A 21,378-nucleotide genomic window follows, 5' to 3' on the forward strand; every position below is an offset into this window, starting at 1 on the left:
ACAAACTGAAGATGGTGTTTGCTGAAGTGATTCAAGCTCAGCCTCCGGAATGTTTTTGAGTGAAAGCAGTGAACAAGTACTTGGAGGGCTCTCTCTTCGCTCTGGTATGATGAGGGTGGACACAGGATACAGAAGAACACGCAGAAAGGAGTGACTTACCTCCTCACTGGAATTTTACCATTTGTGTTGGTCATAAATGCCAATTTCATCCAGCTGGAAAACAACAGGACAACGCTGTCTTAATGTTTCTTAGGAGGAACAGCTTCAATCAGGATAAAAGCACTTTACAAGATCGCTCATTCAAACAGAACATGTAGTTTGAAAACCAGAGACAATCATGCACTGCGACATGAATTTAGGGTTGTCTGATTTAGCAAATAAAAATAGGGGACTTTGAGTTACATTTGAATTTCAGATGAACAACAAATAGTTCTTCACTATTAAGTATTGACCAAATATGCATGGTACATATTTAAACTTAAAAAATTATTTTTTAAAATCTACCACTTGGTATCTCTCTGGAATTTGGAAACAGGCTAAGGTCTGTTTTCTGATTTTCAAAAATACCTCTGGATCCCTGATTGTGTGCTAAACAGCCCATGGGCTCAGTGGTGCTCTTGCAAGTACTTCTCTTGGCCACACTCCTCATTTCTCCATCTCATGAAACAGACACTCAGGCCCCAGCAGCACCCAGCTATGGCCCCGGGCACCGGGAGCTATGTATCAGCACACTCAGTCTGGGGACACAGAAGGCAGTGCCCACAGCCCAAGAGGACACTCGGGGCATCAACCATTCCATTCACGTAGTTCTGGGGCTGTAGGTTTATCACGAACGCCCTGCCAGGTGGCATAATGCGTATAGGTGTGTATTGGTCAACTTCCTCTCTAAGGTCAGGAGCATGGAGGGGAAGGCTAGCAAGACATTGCCTGGCCACATACTAAGCCTCATTTTCTACTCTGACCCTTTGCTTGATAACAGCCAAGAACAAAGGGGGAAACAAATGAAACTCACTGTTTCTTGAGGCAGGTCATTGGACTGACGTTGTTGGCCCTGAAGTTGTGTATGATGGATCTCAGGCCGTCTACCCATTGCTGAAAGAAAAAGAAGTGTTCTTGGTGAATAAATATGCTGAGCTAAGCATGGTTTTGATTAGATAGCCTGTATCCACTTTGTGTAATAATAACATACACTCTTCTTTTATCACTTTTCTGCCACACAGCCATCTTCATTTTGCATGCTCATTAAAAAAAATAATGTATTAATTTTTAGAGAGAGAGGGAGGGAGAGATAAAGAGAGAGAAACATCTACTTGTTGTTTCACTTATTTTTTATGTATTCAATGGTTAATCCTTGTATGTGTCCTGATGGGGGATTGAACCCGCAACATTGGCATATTGGGACAACATTCTAAGAAACTGAGCTACCTGGCCAGGGCCTGCTGATTTTTTATTCTTTAATAAACAGCTTTTATCCTTTCCAAAAAGATAAATGTGGCATCCACAATGTCATTAAACACTGGGTTGTCATGAGGTGTGCTGCTCTCTGATTGACTTGTGAAGCCTTCTATTTGCAGTCTGTTTAAATATAAGCCCCCTTTCAATCACTGGCAAGCTTAACAATTTCTAAGCAACATTACACAATACAAAATGACATCTTTATCAATTTCCATTCTAGACAAAGAATGCTTTAGGGGTTCATCAACTCTATTGTGTGGTACTATTTCATTCTAAGAGTTTATTACAGCCCAGCCAGTGTGGCTCAGTGGTTGAGCAGCGACCTATGAACCAGGAGGTCATGGTTCGATTCCTGGTCAGGGCACATGCCCGGGTTGCGGGCTTGGTCCCCAGTGGGGGGTGTGTAGGAGGCAGCCGATCAATGATTCTCTCTCATTACTGATGTTTCTATCTCTCTCTCCCTCTTCCTTCCTCTCTGAAATCAATAAATATATATATTTTTTAAAAAGAGAGAGTTTGTTACATATCTTACTGTCTGTATTTTTCAGCAAAGCCTTAAAAAGTAAACTATTCACTAAGTGCCTGGGCACTCACAGGAGGCAGCAATGCGCTCAAATAATTTCTGTCTAAGGGCTTGGATCTCAGCCTTAGTTCACAGCCATCACCCCATGGATCTACAGGGAAAAGTGAAGGAAGGTTATGCAGGGCAGGCAGTGAAGGAATGTGGGTCTCTAAAGGACATTTTAATAGAAAAGGCTGGCCTGTAGGTTAAGGCCAACTCTGTCCTTGGGCCCAATAACTGTGCCAATGAATGCCAAACCAAGATGCTAAAATAAAGAATCCCACTCTTGGCAAAGTGTTTCATACTAAGTTAACACTGGAGGTTAAAAGAACTGGGCTCCCACACAAGCCTGTACCTTACCTTTATAGTCTGACTGCTGAAGCTTTGTGCTGGGCAGGGGAATAGGTTGGAATAGATAGTACTATGGGTGTACATTCTTCCTGCTCCCTCCCGTTTGGTAGCCACTAGCCACACATGCCTGTATAAATCTGAACTGAATAAAAATAAAATTCAGAGCCTCCATTGCACTAGTCCCATTTCAAGTAATCAAAAGCCAACACTGGGCTAGTGCCTACCATATTGGACAGTGCAAATGCAGGACATTCCTATCATCACAGAAGGATTTATTGCACGTTTTGACACATCAAATGATTTAGTCACTGCGAGGGCCAGAGGCCATGACTGAGTTCTGTAAGTGTGTGTGTGGTTTTAATTTTAATTGTGGTAAAATATATATATAACATAAAAGTTATCATTTCGAACATTTTTTAAGTGAATAGTTCAGTGGCATTCGTGATATACATTGTGGTGCAACCCTCCCCACCTTCTATCTCCAGAACTCTTTTCATCTTGAAAATCTGAAACTCTGTCCTCTGCAGCCATTAAACAACAACTCCCTTTTTTCTTCCCCCCTAGTCTGGGTAACCACCATTCTACTCTGTCTCTATGAATTTGCTTCATATAAGTGGGATCATATAGTATCTGTCTTTTTGTGACTGGCTTATGTCATTTAGTATAATGTCCCCAAGGTTCATCCATGAAGCATCCTTCCTTTTAAAGGCTGAGGATTATTCCAGGGTATGTATATACCACATTTGGTTTATTCCCTCATTTTTCGGGCACTTGGGTTGCTTCCACCTGTTGGCCATTGCAAATAATGCTGCTGTGAATGTGAACATAGGTGTACACATATCTCTTTAAGTTCTTGTTTTCATTTCTTTTGGATATATAGTCAGAAATGGACTTGCTGGGTTATGTGGCAATTGTATTCTTTATTTTTTGAGGGATCACCATACTATTTTCAATGGTAGCCGTGCCATTTAACAATCTCCACCAATAACCCACAAAGGTTTTAATTTCTCCACCTCCTCACTGACATTTGTAATTTTGTTCTGTTTTTAATTTTTTTTTTTTAGAGTAGCTATCCCAATGGATGTGAATCTGACTTTTTGCTTTTCTCTTTGGGCTCCAATCATACCTAACGGCTTTCTGAGGGAGGACTTAAGCGCTGTAAGAGGTAAATTTCCTTTCACAACTGGAAAAGGCCATTTCTGAGGACAGTGGATAGCAGTGAAAACCTCAGAAAGCATGGTAAGTGAAGTCAGGATTCTGAGGCAGGAGGAAGAAATGAAATAGGAGCATTAAAGAAATGCCTCAATTATTTTCATCATCAGACTTCCCTTCCTCTGTCAGGCTAAATATGTGACTATAACTCCCCGGGGACTATCAAATATCCTGTTATTGGCCTAACAGACCACAGGCTCATACAGAGTTTCCCAGGAGGAGACAGAAAAAGCACAAATAATTCGTTTGGCATTAACTGGGAAGCATTTTCTTAACCTGAAGGCTTGGTATGTGTTCCAAAACACAAAACAAAGTCCACGGTTTCCTAGGACAGAAAAGTGGATAATTTCTGAGACTGTTCACTGTTTTTTTAATTTTTTTTTCCTGATTGTTCTAATTTAGTTGTTTCTAGAAATAGACTGCAGAAATGCGAGGTTTTGAGGAGGCTTCAAAAACTTCCACCCATCTTCTGAAAATATGGTGAAGAATCTTTTTTTTTTTTTAAATTGATTTCAGAGAGGAAGGAAGAAGAAGAGTGAGATAGAAACATCAATGATGAGCAAGAATCATTGATTGGCTGCCTCTTCCCCTACTGGAGATTGAACCTGCAATTAGGGCATGTGCCCTGACTGGGAATCAAACCATGACCTCCTTGTTATAGGTCGATGCTCAACCCCTGAGCCACACCGGCTGGGCAAGATTCTTGCTTATTGTGGGGAAAAGGTCCCTGAGAGTGACCTTTAGAGGTCATATCTGCAGTGGCAGCACTCAGGCCTCAGTTAGCAGGAAATGCCACGGGAATCCTCACAAGTCCTAAAGTGCCCTGGGAAGATGGTTGCTACTTCCTTACCTTTATGTTGATGAAAGTGAGGTTAAGGGCCTGGCCTGAGGTCATGGAGCTGCTAGCTCGGGGCCCAGAGGCAAGAAGAATGCTGTAGTCTGCCCTTCTCACTGGGGATATTTCCACTCAATGTCTGTTTACATCTCCCTCCCTATCAGACCTTTTTTACTCTCTATTATCTTTCAGGTAATGCACACTTAGCATAATAAGGCCAAATGGCCATGAAAAATATTGTAAGCATTTAACTTTTTGCTTTGTTTGTGTTTAACATAAAATAGATGAAATGCCAGCAGGTGTCAGTAGAGCCTGAGAGTTTAGTTGGAAAGTTGTGCCAGGAGTAAACTAGATGCACATCAACTTCTTTGAAAGCGCCCAGCTTAACAGAAGAAAAAAATGAAGTGACTTGGATACACTGGCTCCGTGGTGACACACTCGTAATATGATTCATATGACACTGGGTGGCTTCTGCCTGGTCCTCCTTCCTGCGTGGGCACAGGCAGCCTGGATACTGGGGCCCAGCCCACCGGAACCGTTCAGTTCTGGTGCCCGCATCGGCAGTTTCTGCACTTGTAATAGTTACTGTTATCTCATTGTAACCTTTTCCAATTTTGCTTAAATTAACTTAAAGCCTACTTCAGCCATTCTAAGGGAAAGGAAAAAAAGGCCCTTCAAAGGACTCCTGAGGGCTTGTGCTGGACCATTTGGGTGTAAAAGAGCGAGGAACAGAAACTGTCTCTCATATGCCCCTGGGAAACTTTGACCTCTCCCCTTGCACTCCTTAAACTTATTTTCATCATTTTCCAGGCAAATGGCTGGGCCGCAGACTTACCTATGTCCTTTGCCCTCAGAACAGTAGGACTGTCATAGACAAAAAGAATTCCCTTCCCATTAAAATAAATGTGTATAATGAGAGATAAAACAAAAGCTAACCTGAAAAATATAAGAATTTACACAGTGTATATATCTTACTTTTTCCCCTCTTAAAAACATTAGGTTTTTTTTTTAAAAGGTTATAAAAGCAATACTTAAGTCCCGCTATAGAAAAATGTAAAGCAAAATAAAGCATAGAGCAAAAAGTAAACATCATCGTCACTGAACTTAGTGGATAGGTTCTGCGACTTTAACTGAAAGGACACCTAACAAAACCAGTTTTACCATAGGCTAATTGATACAAACAAGAGTTAAGTCCCTACGGCATCTCCTCAACATTATAACATGAGGACATTGAACAAAATGTCCTGTTATTCAAGGTCCTGCTGTACTGATATTAAGAGATAGCCACTGACATTTTGTCCGTCTAGCCTTGTTCTACACACAGAGATTTGTCCTTTTAAAATAACTATTATTATCATTATTATACAAGTCAGCACCACTTCAACTCAATCTTATCTCTAGATTTTGTTCCAGAAGCATTCTTTTTAGTCTTTAGTTAAAAAAGCATATTGTCAAAACAAAAATAACACAGACCCCGTGACGCTCTCCAAGTTTGCTAAGTCATTTTCTCCAAAGGGAAAAACGCGGCAGCTCCCTCCCTAACCTTTCAGTGTGGCTCTTTGTTTTCAGTGGCGGCCTCTTAACTCAGTGCTCAAAAGTTAACTAGAGACTTGCCACTTCGGGAACATGCAGCATCAGAATTGCCTGGGAATTATTAAGATGCCAATTATCAGGCTCCACCTATTAAATCTGTCTTAGGGCCTGGAACAGAAATCTGTGTTTAAATGAGCTTTGCAAGTGATTCGTTTGCAAACTCGCTAAAAGAAGCTCTGTTCTTACCATTTGCAACAGCATGGATGGACCTGGAGAGCATTATGCTAACTGAAATAAGCCAATCGGAGAAAGATAAATATCACATGATCTCATTCATTTGTGGAATATAATGAACAACATAAACTGATGAACAAAGATAGATCCAGAGACATAGAAACATCGAACAGACCTTCAAACCTCAGAGGGAAGGCGGGGTGGGGGGGGAGGGGTGGGAAGAGATCAACCAAAGGACTTGTATGCATGCATGTATATAAGCATAACCAAAGGACACAGACAGTAGGGGGGTGAGGGCATGTGCTGGGGGATAGGAGTGGCCAGGGAAAAAGGAGACAAATGTAATATTTTCAACAATAAAGAATTTAAATTAAAAAAAAAAAAAAGAAACTCTGTTCTGAATCCATGTCACTCAAAGGGGTGGCTCCTAGACCAGTGGTTGGCAAACTGTGGCTCGCAAGCCACATGCGGTTCGCCGCTCTGTTGACAAAGGTTTGCCGACCACTGCATAAGGCATTGCCCTTACCCAGAAGTTCTGACTTCAGGTTAAAGACATCAGTACATTATTAAAATGTTTTTTAGGTGTTTTTCCCTAAGGCAGTGGTCAGCAAACTCATTAGTCAACAGAGCGGCAAACCGCGGCTCGCGAGCCGCAGTTTGCCGACCACTGTCTAGACGAATAACATCCACATGACCTAGTAGATGGTTAGAAATGCAGAATCTCAGGTCTCATCCCAGACCCACTGGATCAGAATGTGCATTTAATAAGATTACTGGTGGTTCATGTGCACCCTCCATTTGCGGAACCTGGGTCTAGGACAGTGATGGGCAACCTTTTGAGCTTGGTGTGTCAAACTTCGCCAAAAAACTGAGCATAACTCAGGTAGTGTGTCACTTTGAGAAAAAAACATTATTTCGCAAATGTTTCATCCTCAGGAGCAGCAAATGTTTCATCCTCGGCATGCCTCAGCGGCCGCGTGTCATCAGAAATGGCTAAGCGTGTCAGTGCTGACACGAGTGTCATATGTTCGCCATCACTGGTCTAGGAGATGGAGTCCCTCCAACTTGAAGCATCTCCTTCCATTGCCCACCTAGGAAGATCCAGGTCTGGTTTCTCAGGAAGGGGAAGGTTTCCTACAGTGCCTTCAGTTGGAATATGCAATTCTAGTAAGGACCCACAGTTCCTGATTCGCTCTTCGCTTTGGTCATATTCCTCCCACCTACGCTGAACAAATCTGCATTCACTAGAATGGAAAGCCTGACCTGCACATTTAGGGGACTGAAGTTGAATTGCTTGTATGTGAAAATAATGAATGGATGGGGCCATCTGCAATATTTAGAACATGGGAACTTTTTGGCACCTAGAACTCATAAACCTTGATCCTTGCAAGGTTATTATTATTACTAGAGGCCCGGTGCATGAAATTCATGCACGGGGTATGTGTGTCCCTCAGCCCAGCCTGCATCCTCTCCAATCGGGGACCCCTTGAGGGATGTCCAACTGCTGGTTTAGGCCCAATCCCGGTAGGATAAGCCCGATCTGGGATCAGGCCTAAACGGACAGTCAAACATCACTCTCACAATCCAGGAATGCTGGCTCCCAACTGCTCACCTGCCTGCCTTCCTGATTTCCCCTAACTACTTCTGCCTGCCAGCCTGATTGATGCCTAACTGCTGCCCTGCCAGCCTGATTGCCCCTAACCGCCCTCCCCTGCAGGCTTGGTCCCCCCCAACTGCCCTTCCCTGCAGGCCTGGTTGCCTCCAACTGCCTTCCTCTGCCGGCTCGGTCACCCCTAACTTCCCTCCTCTGCTGGCTTGATCACCCACAACTGCCCTCCCTTGCAGGCCTGGTCCCTCCCAACTGCTCTCCCCTGCTGGCCATCTTGTGGTGACCATCTGTGTCCACATGGGGGCAGCCATCTTTGACCATATGGGGGCAGCCATTTTGTGTGTTGGAGTGATGGTCAATTTGCATATTATTCTTTTATTAGATAAGATAGAGGCCTGGTGCATGGGTGGGGTCTGGCTGGTTTGCCCTGAAGGGTGTCCCGGATCAGGGTGGGGGTTCCCTTGGGGTGTGGGGCGGCCTGGGTGAGGGGCCTGTGGTGGTTTGCAGGCCAGCCACGCCCCCCAGCCACCCAAGCAGAGGCCTCATATCTGGGATTTATTTATCTTCTATAATTGAAATTTTGTAGCCTTGAGCAGAGGCCAGGGCAGGCCAGGCTGGGCGGGAAGCTTGGTTTCCTCCATTGCCGGGGAAACCCAAGCCTCCTGCTCGCTCCATGGCTGTACCTATATTGGTTGGGTTAATTTGCATACTCACTCCTGATTGGCTGATGGGCATGGCTTGTGGGCATATTTGCATGTTTCTCTTTTATTAGTATAGATTTGCTTTCTGTTTAAGTAAGTGTGGGTAAGAAAAAGTCAGGACATATTTCAATTGGCTATGCTTAGGAAGCCTAATTACTCTAACAATTAAGTAGTTTTCATCTGCTCAAACAGCATAAACCAGGAATTTATAGAATTTGAAATATAGCCTTCGATCCATTTGAACTGAGTTCTGGTAAGATTGAAGGCCTTTAAGCAGGGAAATAAGACCTAATTCCATGAACTTGGGACAAACTATGAGACTTTCAAGTAAGATTTCCAGTGTTTAACACTGCAACAAGACACGATTCACATTTCACAAATCTCTAGATGAGTAATATTTAGTGGAGTAACTACATCTTTATATTAAACTAGAGGCCTGGAATTAATTAGAAAAAAAATATTTTAGAGGCCAGGCAGGGATCATGAGAGGGTGGCTCCAGGGCATGTTCAGCCCATCGGGGCCAATCGGGGCTGGCTGGCCGGGACCACAGGAGGTTGGCTGGCCAGCCGGTGAGGGACCGTGGGAGGGCTCCAGGGCATGTCCAGCCCATCTCACCCAGTCTGGACTGGCCAGACCCCAGCAGCAAGATAACCTACTAGTCGGAGCATCTGCCCCCTGGTGGTCAGTGCACATCATAGTAACTGGTCAAATGGTCAACCAATTGGTCGGACACTTAGCATATTAAGCTTTTACATATATAGATTAGACACCTAGTTTTAGGAAGGCATTGAGCTTTTGCACTAAATTGTTAGCATTTGCCACTAAATATAGACAGTGGCTCGGATTTTAGAGTAAAGACACTGTAGGAAGCCTGGCTGGTGTGGCTCAGTGGTTGAGAGTCTACCCATGAACCAAGAGGTCACTGGCTCGATTCCCAGTCAGGGCTCATGCCCAGGTTTCAGAATCAATCAGGAGGGAGTGCAAGAGGCAGGCAATCAATGATGTTTCTCTTTTATCACTGTTTCTATCTATCCGTCTCCCTTCCTCTCTCTCTAAAAAGAAATGAAAACATATTTTTTTAAAAAGACACTGTAGGGAGAAACCAAGATGTTTTCTATTATGAGCGTATATAAGCAAGGTAAATAAAATCATTTCAGTTCAGTTAGGATAAGGTATTAGTTGATATTAAGTTGTCAATATTTCATTTTGAAGGCAGGCCAAAGGGAAGACACTTCCAGCTGGTGCACTGTGAAAATGAAACTGTGGACAGCACTCAGAGACAAGATTAGTAGTTCCCAGAGCCTGCTGTACATCAGAATCCCCTGTGGAGTTTAGAAGACATTTCAGAAGCCTGACTCCACCCCTGGAAATTCACATTAAAAATATGAGTGTGGTTGGGCCATCAATCTACTTTTTAGACACTGCAGATAATTCTAACATGAATCTACAACTGTGGATCTCTGAACTAGACCACATACACTAAATTTAGTTTACCCCAATATTTTTGAAACTTTAATGTGCATTTGGATCACTTGGGGATTATATTAAAGTACTGATTCAGATGCAATAGGTCTAGTGTCTGCATTGGAGATTCTGTATTTTTTTAAAATACATTTTTATTGATTTCAGAGAGGAAGGGAGACGGAGAGAGAGATAGAAACATCAATGATGAGAGAGAATCATTGATCAGCTGCCTCCTCATGCCCCACATTGGGGATCAAGCCCACAATTCAGGCATATGCCCTAATTGATCAGGAGTTGAACCATGACCTTCTGCTTCAATGGTTGATGCTCAACCACTGGACCACATCAGCCGTGCCAGAGATTCTGTATTTTTTACAAGCTTTCAAGAGATGCCATGCAGGCATGTGGGCTTGTCTCTTGTGCCCTGTTCACGCAAGGGTAGCAGGGCTTGTGTGTTATTTTTAGACACTGCATATCTTCAATACTACTCAGAAGTCCACCAATGAAACAGCAGTTCTGCTCTTCACTATGCCAGCTATTCTCAAGTGGTTCCTGGATCAGCAGCATGAGCATCACACAGGAGTGTATTAGAAATACCAATTCTTGGGCCCCACCCAAAACCTGCAGGATGGGACACTCTGGGGATGGCTCAGCAGCCTGCAATTGAACAGGCCCTCCAGGTGACTCTCCTGCAACACTCACTGAGTTATGCTGGTACTCGAGCATCTGGCGCTAATCAGAGATAAAGATAATTGAAGAGCGTATGGAGGTGGCCACTGGAGAAAAGACTTGTCTGGTTTTGTTTTTAATCAATTTTATTGAGGTATAATTTATATATAATAAATGGGCCATGGGCTTTTGAGTCAAGCTTTTCATATACTCACTAACCACCCTTAGGGTGAGTAATATCAATTGAGACACATTAAATTTTAAATTTTCATTCCCTGTTTTGGATTAAAATTCACACACACACACACACACACACACACACACACACACACACACACACCATTGTTGTGTTAACCTATTTTAGAGAAAGTTCTAAGCATTATAAAAGCAATACTGGCAGCCATTGGCTCAAAGGAAGTTCCGGAGCTACAGAAAACCCAGAAGCTGGTGATGTTGCAGGATCTCATCAGGCAGCAGGAGATGGCCCTGTAGAAGCCTGTTAGAGGTAACAGCTCCCCCAGGTTTCAAGACAGGTAAGCGCAAAATCAGGACAGGACAGGTCTGGGCTTCCTGGGAGAACACTCACTCAATAATTTGGTACAGAAATAAGACAGAGGTCTCAGGACAAGACAGAGGTCTCAAAACAAGAATCAGAGGACACATTAAGAACCCTACTCACGTGCGCTAACAATGTGTAGTGATGAGGCCTGAGCACAAGGCTGGAGCCCACACCACAGCAGGAGTTCCTGGAGGCTGAGTGCCATCCTAGTGTCTCAGGCCCATGGCATTTGGCCCAGGTCTGAGGCAGGGCCCAAGGATTCTAAAACCCCAGAGGTCGAAGCAGGAGAGTGGAGAGGCTGGTGATTTAGGCAGGACTTGACAACACACAGTACCATATTACCCTTTCAATATGTTCATCTAGAATGCTAAATCAATTTTAAAATTAAATGGGAGCAGATCCAGCAACGTTTGTTTGCATACCACAGACCAGTTTTTACATCATGTTAGGAAGAAAATATAAAAACAACTTTTCTCTTTCATTTCAACTACCTTCTCCTGGCTCTACTCAGGAGAGAGAGAAGTGCAGGTAGAATGTCAGTCTCACAAGGTATCATGTCAGTGTTGCAACCCCCTCATAGCCCTGGGACAGAAGGCAAACAGGCAGCCAATGACAGCATTCACAGTAAGAACAAATCAGGCAAAGAAACCTGGAAGTCTCCATAACTGTTACCCCAGAAGAGAAGAGTGAAAGATACCATGGTGAAGAATTTCACACATAATAAAGGAGCTAAGCAAGCAACCCTAGACAAATCCAATTGTGAGACCCAGGATGAAACGTTTAATTAAGGCGTGTATGATAATGATCCATAGCTATCGAAGATCATGGTCAACAATAATAGGGATTTGGCAAAAAAAAAAAAAAAAAAAAAGAATATCAATACAGAGACAAGCCAGTAGTAATCTCAAAAGCTCTTGGGAAGTCAATAACAATTTCCATAAAATTTTCAAATCTGAAAGAGAGCAACTGGGACTTTTATTTTCTCTTGACATAGCCTGACTGTCTTCCAGAAAATACACATTTTTCATCTGCTGTTCTCTGTCCACAGAGTAAAGGTGAAGAAGGTTAAAGAAGGAATGTATTAAGCATCATCTGATTCTTAAATTACCTTCAGAACATGGCAAATGAGTACTTGGTCAGGAAATAAGCTGTGATATATGAGTATGTGAGGCTGTGTTTTAAAGATAGATTTGGATGGGGCTGGATAATATTTATACTTTCCTAGTCAAAATTAGGTTAGTCACTCACAGACAGTCAAAATAGTCTGCCAGCCTGGCGGGTTATCTTGACAACACTGGGTAGTTATGTCAAAAAGGATCTCTAAATAGTCAGAAGAAAGGAGAGGACACTGTGCTTGGCCATCACTCAGAAATGGAATGTCCAGTGCCCATACCATATCTGTTTCTTTCCATTACGATTCCTAAGAGACAATTTTTGCACTGCCCAAGGCACACTCGGCAAGATACTCTGTAATCATGTTCCATTGGACCTATAGAATCTTGTCCCAAATAACTACATCTCCTTCCAGATATCTATTCTGATCAACATACTGTTGAAGGATGTGCCACCCAAAAATATGACTCTTGGGCACAAGAATTATTTTCAGCTGAAGGCATCTGAATTCCTGAAATCCCATAACTGTCTATAAACAGAGCTTCCCTAAAGAACTCAGTTATCTTGGCCTTGGCTGGGTAGCTTAGCTCAGTTGGTTAGAGCATCATCCTCATACGCCAAGGTTCAGGTTCAATCCCTGGTCGGGGCACTTACAAGAATCAGCCAATGAATACACAAATAAGTGGAACAACAAATGGATGTTCTCTCTCTCTTTCTCTTCCTCTCACTAAAATCAATTTAAAAGACACACAAACTCAATTATCTTAAAATTCCATCCCCTGGACTAACTTTAATCTTCTCTTCTGGAAGATAAAAAGTTGGCACCACACCCAAACAGAAAATGACACAAAATTATCATATCTACTATCTCTTCTCTCATATCTACTATCTCGTCTCCTAAGGGTCCATTAATCTTCCCTAAAAATCATTTGCTTTCCCATAAGTGGCCTTTTGCTCCTCTCTTTCCCCTATTAAGATGCTACACAAACTCAAATGTCACTGCTTCTTTGGGTATTCAGTTTTCTGTAATGCCCCCACGCATGTAAAATTTAAAAATTAATGGATTAAATTAATAAAAAATAATAAATTTCTATGCCTTTTCTCTTGTCTGCTGTCAGTTTATATTGCAGACCCAGCCGAAGGAATCATACACACATAGGACATTCAGAATACATTCATGCCTATGTTCACTGGTGCCTACTGACTTTAAATAACAATATGTGATGTTCTTTAGTGCCTCAGAGTTCGCAGAGCAGCTCCATTTCTACAAATCCCAGAAATCATTCAAAAAGAAAATGTGGCATTTTGTTTACTTTATATAACACTTACTTGGCATCCATTGAAAAACTCTAAAATAACGGAAGAACTTTAAGATTTTGAGAAAAATCAAGAGCATCACCCTATGCCAGTCAGAAACCACCAGTTTTGTGAGAATGCATTTTTAGTCTCAACTGTCAAATTTGCAAAATCTTGGCGGGCAAAAGATGAATGAACAACCGCGGAGTTGAAAGATATTCATGAAGTTGTTTCTTTGGCTGATGTCTGTGCTTATAATCCCCGAGGTCCCAATCCTCCTGACAATGCTGGCAAATTAAGTCATGCCGAAATGAACAGCATTTCCACACGCAGACAAATGCTACCTGCTGAGGCGCTGAGACAGATACAATCAATCAAGGGGCCAACTCCTGCCCAGGCAGCATCAACCTGTTTATGAGCTTAGGCACATCAATCCATATGTAATCCTATAAACTGAATAGGACTTAATATGAGTTACTAAAAAAGAATCTAAGCCACTGGGTTTGTTTCATTATCTAACTTTCTATCATTTACGGAAAAGTGCCCCCACTTTCCTGTGTGCCCCCGAAAAAGGGGAGGGGGAGGGAAGGAAGAAATATGGCAGCAGGAAAACAGAGACAATAAAAATAATGTTTATTAGGAAGATGATAAATGAATGCCTAGATTCCATTGTTTTGATCCTTCTTGAAAAACACTGGGCTGAAGAATGCCTCCATGATGTCATTTGCTGACTTTTTCCTGTAACTAGTCATTCTAAAAGATTTTCATTTGTGCCCCTTCAATAGATCAAAATAAAAATGAATAAAGTTTGGGAAATAGCTGACTAGCCTCCCCCACCCTCTGCTGAAGTTGATATGAGAATAGTGACATTTCTCAGAGTGCTACCTACCATAGAGAAACCTGTAATCTTTCTGATGCCTACTTGACCAGGGAATCCCTTTAAATGTGGACTTTTTTTTAGGAATCCATTATGCTACTGATCGATTTAGGAAATGCTGTTCTTCCCTAGTCCTACACCTCCCACAGATAACGATCTATCTATATAAAACCCTAATACGCAAATCAACTGAATAGCTGAACTACCTTCAGAACGACTGGTCGCTATGATGCACACTGACCACCAGGGGGCAGACGCTCAATGCAGGAGCTGCCCCCAGCCCACAGGCCCTGACAGATGGCAGCAGTGGGGGGTGGGGCCAGTGAGCGGGCAGTGCCAGGCCAAGGCGGGTGCCAGCAGGGGACCCCGATCACCCCACCGGTCACCCTACAGATCGGCCCTGATCGCCGGCCAGGCCTAGGGACCCTACCCATGCATGAATTTTGTGCATTGGGCTTCTAGTATTAAATATTTATCTTAAAAACTATAGTCAGGTTGCACAATGTTATAGGTAGAAAGGGCTGTTCCCCAACCTGAGAGCGCCAGCATAGGGCGGTGGTAGAATTCAGGATCTGGGGTGAATCCACTGTCCAAGTTCAAAACACCAGCTCTGCCACTTACTGGCTGTGTGACCTTGGACAAGTTACTCAACCTCTCTAGGCCAATTTCTTCCTCTGTAAAATGAGGATAATCATACCCATCCCATAAAATTGTTGTGAGAATTAAATGAGATAATACACACCAAGTGCTTTGAGCAGGGTCTGGCACTCAAAATAAACTAAAAAACAACAACAACTGCACTGCTGCTGCTCTTGTTATTATGATTACTAGAGGCCCAGTGCACAAAATTCATGAATGGGGGGGGGGGGTCCCCTAAGCCCAGCCTACACCCTCTCCAATCTGGGACATCCCTCTCACAATCCTGGACTGCTGGCTCCTAATTTCTCACCTGCCTGCCTGCCTGGTTGCCCCTAACTGCCTCCCCCGTGCCCTCCCCTCCCCCCGCCAACCTGATCACCTCTCACTGCCTCTGCATGCCGGCCTGATCGCCTCTAACTGCCCCCCCCCCCGCCAGCCTGGTTGCCCCTAACTGCCCCCCCTGCCAGCCGAGTCACCCCTTAGTGGCCCCCCTGCCGGCCTGGTTACCCCCAACTGCCCCCCCGCCAGCCTGGTCGCCCCACGCAACCTGCTGTTCAGTCATTTGGTCGTCCCTCACTAACCCCCCTGCCAGCCTGGTTGCCCCACGCAACCTGCTTGTTCAGTTGTTTGGTTGTCCCTCTCTAACTCTCCTGCCATCCTGGTTGCCCCATGCAGCCTGCTTGTTCAGTCGTTTGGCTGTTCCTCACTAACCACCCTGCCGGCCTGGTCACCCCACGCAGCCTGCTTGTTCAGTCGTTTGGCTGTCCCTCACTAACCACCCTGCCGGCCTGGTCATAGACAGCCATCTTGTGAGGGTATGAGGGTTAATTTGCATACTACATCTTTATTATATAGGATTAGGGATCAGCAAACCTTTTCTTTTAAAAAATTTTTTAATGTTTTTATTGATTTCAGGGAGAGGAAAGGAGGAGAGAGAGAGAGATAGAAACATCAACAATGAGGGAGAATTATTGATCAGCTGCCTCCTGCACATCCCCTACTGGGGATCAAGTCCGAAACCTTAGCATGTGCTCTGACTGGGAATTAGAACTGTGCCCTCCTGATTTAGGGGTCGAAGCTCAACCAACTGAGCCACACAGGCTGGGCAATACACCTTTTCTGTAAAGAACCAGATAGCAAACATTTCAGGCTTTGGAGGCCACATGTGGTTCTCTGGTGGTCAGTTTTTATGTCTTATTTTGTTTTCACAGCCTTTTAAAATATAAAAGCCATTCCTAGTTCACTGGTCATACAGAATCAGCTGAGGGCTGGTCTGGCGCATGGGCTGCAGTTTGTCAGCCCCTGATTATAAGATTATTAAATTATTTGCTACAGATCATAGTGCTTGGAGGCAACAGTGTCATTGCAGGTGAGGTGCCCTACCCACCTCCTCATGGATCCCTCTTTAAAATTATAACCCAAAGATTAGAAAGCATACAAACAGGTGCAGGCCTACATTACGTATATCATGTTCTTGATGGCAATTTTTGCTAGCAGTAAAAACTGGAACTTTGTGGTACATGGAGAAGCAATTTAAAGCTAGTGACCTTTTCCTCTCCCAGGGACCAAAAGGTGAAACCCTGACTTCATATTTTGTTTCTGGTGCAATTAGAGTAATTTGTTTTGCATTCCCTTGGTGGAGTCATTTGATAACACTTGCAATTAGGGCAAATGAGCTGCTCTGGGCTGAGCCCAGAACCTAGAGTGTCGGCTTCGGAAACGTGTCAAATTCATGAAACACAACGGTGAGAGGGTGAGAGAGGCCCAGCAATGGGAACATGTCCTCGGTGAAGACCGCAGCATCGGGAACAGAAGTGCCCCGGAGGCTGGAAGTTTTCCCAAGAAGCATGAGCTGGTAACACCAGAAAATCAACCTCAAAGGTTGTGCGGGTTTATAAATACACTGAGCCCAAGAAAAAATGTAAAGACCAAGGAAATGCACATGAAGGATTTTTTTCAATTATAAAATACAGTATATTAAACTCTATAAACATCATGAGCTTAACTGTGCATAAAAGAAAATTGTGTGTGCATTAAAAAGACACATTAAGGTGGTTGGAGTTTGGGGGAAGCTTAATAGACACACTGCTTAATGGGCACAGGGCTTCTTTAGACTAGGAACAGCATGTTTTTAGAACTAGGTAGAGGTGGTGGTTCCACAACAGTGTGATTCACCAAATGGCACTGAATTGTTCACTTTAACGTGGTTCATTTTATGTATGTGCATTTCACTTCAGTTAAAAAAACACTTCAAAAATGTTTTTCACTTCAGTTAAAAAACACACAGAAGGAGGGGTAACGATCTCTAGGAGGGGTTTATTTTCTTCTTTTTCCTCCTCTGTACTTTCTGGAATGTAGAGGATGGACAGCAATGCTCCCTCGTGAGCCCTACTCCTTGTACATTCGGAATACATCAATTAACAGTAAAAATGCATGGTCCATGCAAAAGCTGACAGTGACTATGCCAGGATGCTCAGTGTTGTTGCAGGCCAGGGCGCTACGACACAGCTCCAGGCTTCTTTCTCGCTTTGATCCTCTCACTATTCCAAGGAACCCTCACTGGTGTTGGTGACAAAACCCCCCTGAAAACAAAAGCTCCAGTTTCTTGAACATGCATTTTGACAAGAAGCTTTAGTTTCAGGTAACTCCAGTGCTAAGAAAAATTACAGTTAAAATCCACATTCGAATACTTAAGTAGAGGGTTCCAAAGGAAAACAGATAGCTGCTTTCATAATGTTAAGAGATGCAGAACACAGGGTCGTGCAGACCAGGGCAGGTCCCACAGACAAGCCCTGACCGCCCCCAGGTAGCCAGTGATCTCCTTTGCTCTGTGTGATTCCCATAACACACACATTCCTCATAGGACATATTTAAACAAATTCATTGTCCCTTCCCCTCTTGGCCCAAAGTAACCAGGTCCTCAAGTTCTTGTAACTGTATCATCATACTCCTTGGTAATGAAACTTAAAATCTCGTTTCTACCTTAACTTAGTGCCTAACCTCACTCAGGAACAAACTCTCTTGATTCCTCCTTGGGTAACTAGATGAAGCCAAGGACAACTAATTTTCTTGCATTTTGTCTCAGAACCTCTCAAACTTTAGTGTGCAAAACAAGCACCTAAGGATCTTGTTCAAGTGCAGACTCAGATTCAGCAGGTATGGGTAGGGCCTGAGACCATGCATTTCTAACAAGTCCCTGGTGATGATGAAGCTGCTGATCTAGACCACACTTTGAGAAGCAGTGCTCTCAGCCATGTGTTATTACTATACTAGAGGCCCGGTGCACACATTCGTGAATGGGTGGGAACCCTCAGGGTGGCCGGCAGGGATTGGCCAAAACCCACAGTCCAACGCCGCCTGCAGTTTCTGCCTGCTTCTCCTGCTCATCCCGGCCCCACTGTGCCTGCCACAGGCTCACGCCCAATCAGTCCCGATTGGGAGAGGCTCACGCTGCCACAGCAGCACTCACCAGCCGTGAGGCCTGCGTCTGGCACCCTCCCAAGGGGAGTGGCCTGTGGGATTGGGCTGAAACCGGCTCTCCAACATCCCCTGAGGGGTCCTGAATTGTGAGAGGGCGCAGGCCAGGCCGAGGGACCCCACTGGTGCATGATAGAGCAGGGGAGGGACCGCAGGAGGGTTCCAGGGCATGTCTGGCCCATCTCTCTCAGTCCTGATCGGCCGGACCTCAGCAGCAAGCTCCGACCTGTCGGAGTGTCTGCCTCTTGGTAGTCAGTGCATGTCATAGTGACTGGTCGACCGGTTGGCTGTCTGCCCCCTGGTGGTCAGTGCATGTCATAGTGAGCAGTTGAGAGGCCTTAACATATCATTAGCATATTATGCTTTGATTGGTTGAACAGTCAACCGGTCACCGGACGACCGGACACTAAGCATATTATGCTTTTATTAAATAGGATGTCAATCTTCTCAGAATGTAAAGATTGTGGCACATCCCTCCCACACTGCAGGTCATGACCTATGTTACCTCCCTAGAATTTTTAGGGAAGATTCCACAAGCATTGCGGGTGGGCACTCAAAGCAGGCCCCAGTTTTAGCCTAATTTTCCAATTTCTCAAATGTTTACTCTAGTCTTCTCACTGGACCCAACACTGTGGGTCCAACATTCCTCTGCTTTTGAACCTCTGCTTGTGTCCTAACTCCCATCGGCACAGCCTTCTCTCTTCTGGTGGACTGTGCACCATAGATATCACCATAATTGACCAGCAGGCCCTCCCGCTCCTGGGTACAATGTCCTGCTTCTTTGATGGAAATCTCTCCCCTCCTTTCTCCAACAACAGAGCCTCCTACCCCAGTAGATTGGCAAATGGCCTGAGGGATGGTGATGGGACTCCCATTAGGCTAATCTGGGACTTCTATCAAGTGTCTTGTCAAAGCAAGTCACATGTGCTCTCCTTGGCATTCAGAACATTTTTTTTTCTTTTTTCAAAATGATTCCTTAAGTCTTATAGGAGAAAGTAACATCAAGGGACACTTGGTATAACTCCCTTCTTTTACTATTGGGGAATTAAAAGGCCCATATAGTGAAAATGATTTGTCCAAGTTTAGAATTCATCAAAAAATAACTCTTGGATGAAGAACTGAAGGAAATGAAAAAGAAACAGGTTTCTCATTCAAAATGACAATGAGGTGAACACATTAAGTATATATTAGCATTCACCTTAGTGTAAGTGTATTCATACTGTATGCTGGCTGATGTCTAGAGGTAAGGTTCTCAATGATCCACAGGCAGCCTTGTCATTTGGCACACACAGTATTTAAAAGACGAATATATCTATCAACCTTTTCATATCTGAAGATTTCATGTAAAAAATCCAGATATCCAGTATCGCATGGAAAAAGCACTGCTACCACCAAGTTAGCAACCTGAGGCGCATGTTCACATAGTTGGAAAATTGGCGGGAAGTAAGTTGATGTTGTTCTCCCTCTACCATGGGCCACCCCCATGGTTATGTCTATGGGTACGGACACTCAACTCACTCAAGTCTACACAATCTCCCACTTGTCTTCTCCTGGCACTTTTTCATATTCACATCATCTCTCTGGCTCCTGTAGACATCTGAGTTCCCAACTTCTGGTCTAAAGGAATGACAGCTTTTGGTGCTACAGAGATAAAGACATCATTTCAGAATTCAGAGAGTGCCACCATGGATGAGACACTGAAAGTACTGGATTCTGGGGCAGATGGTGTTGCAAGAGTAGGTTGAGAACCAAGGCAGCAAGAGAGATGAAAGGTGGTTGTTGGAGGCCAAGGAGACAAGTTTCACCCTCTCCATAGACCCCATTCCACAGACTCACTGATGAACTCAGCCCTCCCAAGACAGAGAGCTGGATGGTCTCTACATTCAACCCAGCAATAAAACATACGAACCACGTTATCTCTATTTGGCAAGAAAACACCTAGGTGGGCCGGTATTTATGAACTTATGAACTCACAACCACTCAATCTGCTCTGATTCATAGCTCTGTCCTTAATAAAGAAAGTGTTTTACGGCCCCTCACTGATTTGTTTCTAACGAATTCAGAATATTTGAAAGAAAACCAAATGAAAAAAGAAAATGTCAACTTTCAGACTTGGAAACACGCGCGCGCGCGCGCGCGCGCACACACACACACACACACACACACACACACACACTAATAACACACGTACACCATCCCAGACTTGAGCATCCAAAAAACCGAAGGGTATTGGGGCTGGGGTGAGAGATGGGAAATTCAGATTTATACTTAGCTAGTTAGCATCTAGCAGGCATTGGCTCAGGAGAGGTTGGGCAGCAGATGGGAAAGTTAACGTAAGTTCTTCAAGGCTTCTGCGAGGGAAGCAGGATATACACGCTCCTTACTGAGCTTTTTTGCAGGGCAGTGGTTCTTAAAATTGAGTGTGCATGCAATCACCTGGAGGGCTAGTTAAAACCCGGTTACTGACTCAGCAGGGCTGGGCAAGGCCTGAGAACCTGCATCTTTAATTCAGTTCCCAGGTACTGCTGGAGCTGCTGGTTTGGAGACCACATTTGGAGAAGTACTGGCATATATAACAATATTAAAACTGCATTGCAAGAAATAGCGTTTTAACAGAGGATGCTTTGAAACAAACCTATCTCTAGAGTGATGGAAATATTCTCTTAAATAGTGCTTTTTGTGTTTTTACTTAGTGAATTCTTATCAACGGCTAGGCTGATGAAATATACAGGTCTAGAGATTTCCCTGCATGCTGCAGTCAATCAATTTGGTAAAAATTTGTTTGGGTTCA

General features: G+C 43.9%; 1 protein-coding gene across 4 annotated transcripts in view; it reads right to left on the reverse strand.

Annotated features, from left to right (window-relative positions):
- PLCB4 (phospholipase C beta 4) overlaps positions 1-21,378 on the reverse strand; it is a 382,602-nt gene that overhangs the window by 90,571 nt on the left and 270,653 nt on the right. For all 4 annotated transcript variants that reach the window (XM_079783902.1, XM_079783900.1, XM_079783901.1 and 1 more), the window contains 2 exons: positions 1,013-1,092; positions 160-213 (listed from right to left, as the gene is read on the reverse strand). In XM_079783902.1, the coding sequence (XP_079640028.1) occupies positions 160-213; positions 1,013-1,092 (134 nt within the window). The remainder of the gene's footprint in view (positions 1-159; positions 214-1,012; positions 1,093-21,378) is intronic.

The sequence above is a fragment of the Cnephaeus nilssonii genome, assembly GCF_951640355.1.
Source record: "Cnephaeus nilssonii genome assembly, chromosome: 11".
NCBI lineage: Eukaryota > Metazoa > Chordata > Mammalia > Chiroptera > Vespertilionidae > Cnephaeus > Cnephaeus nilssonii.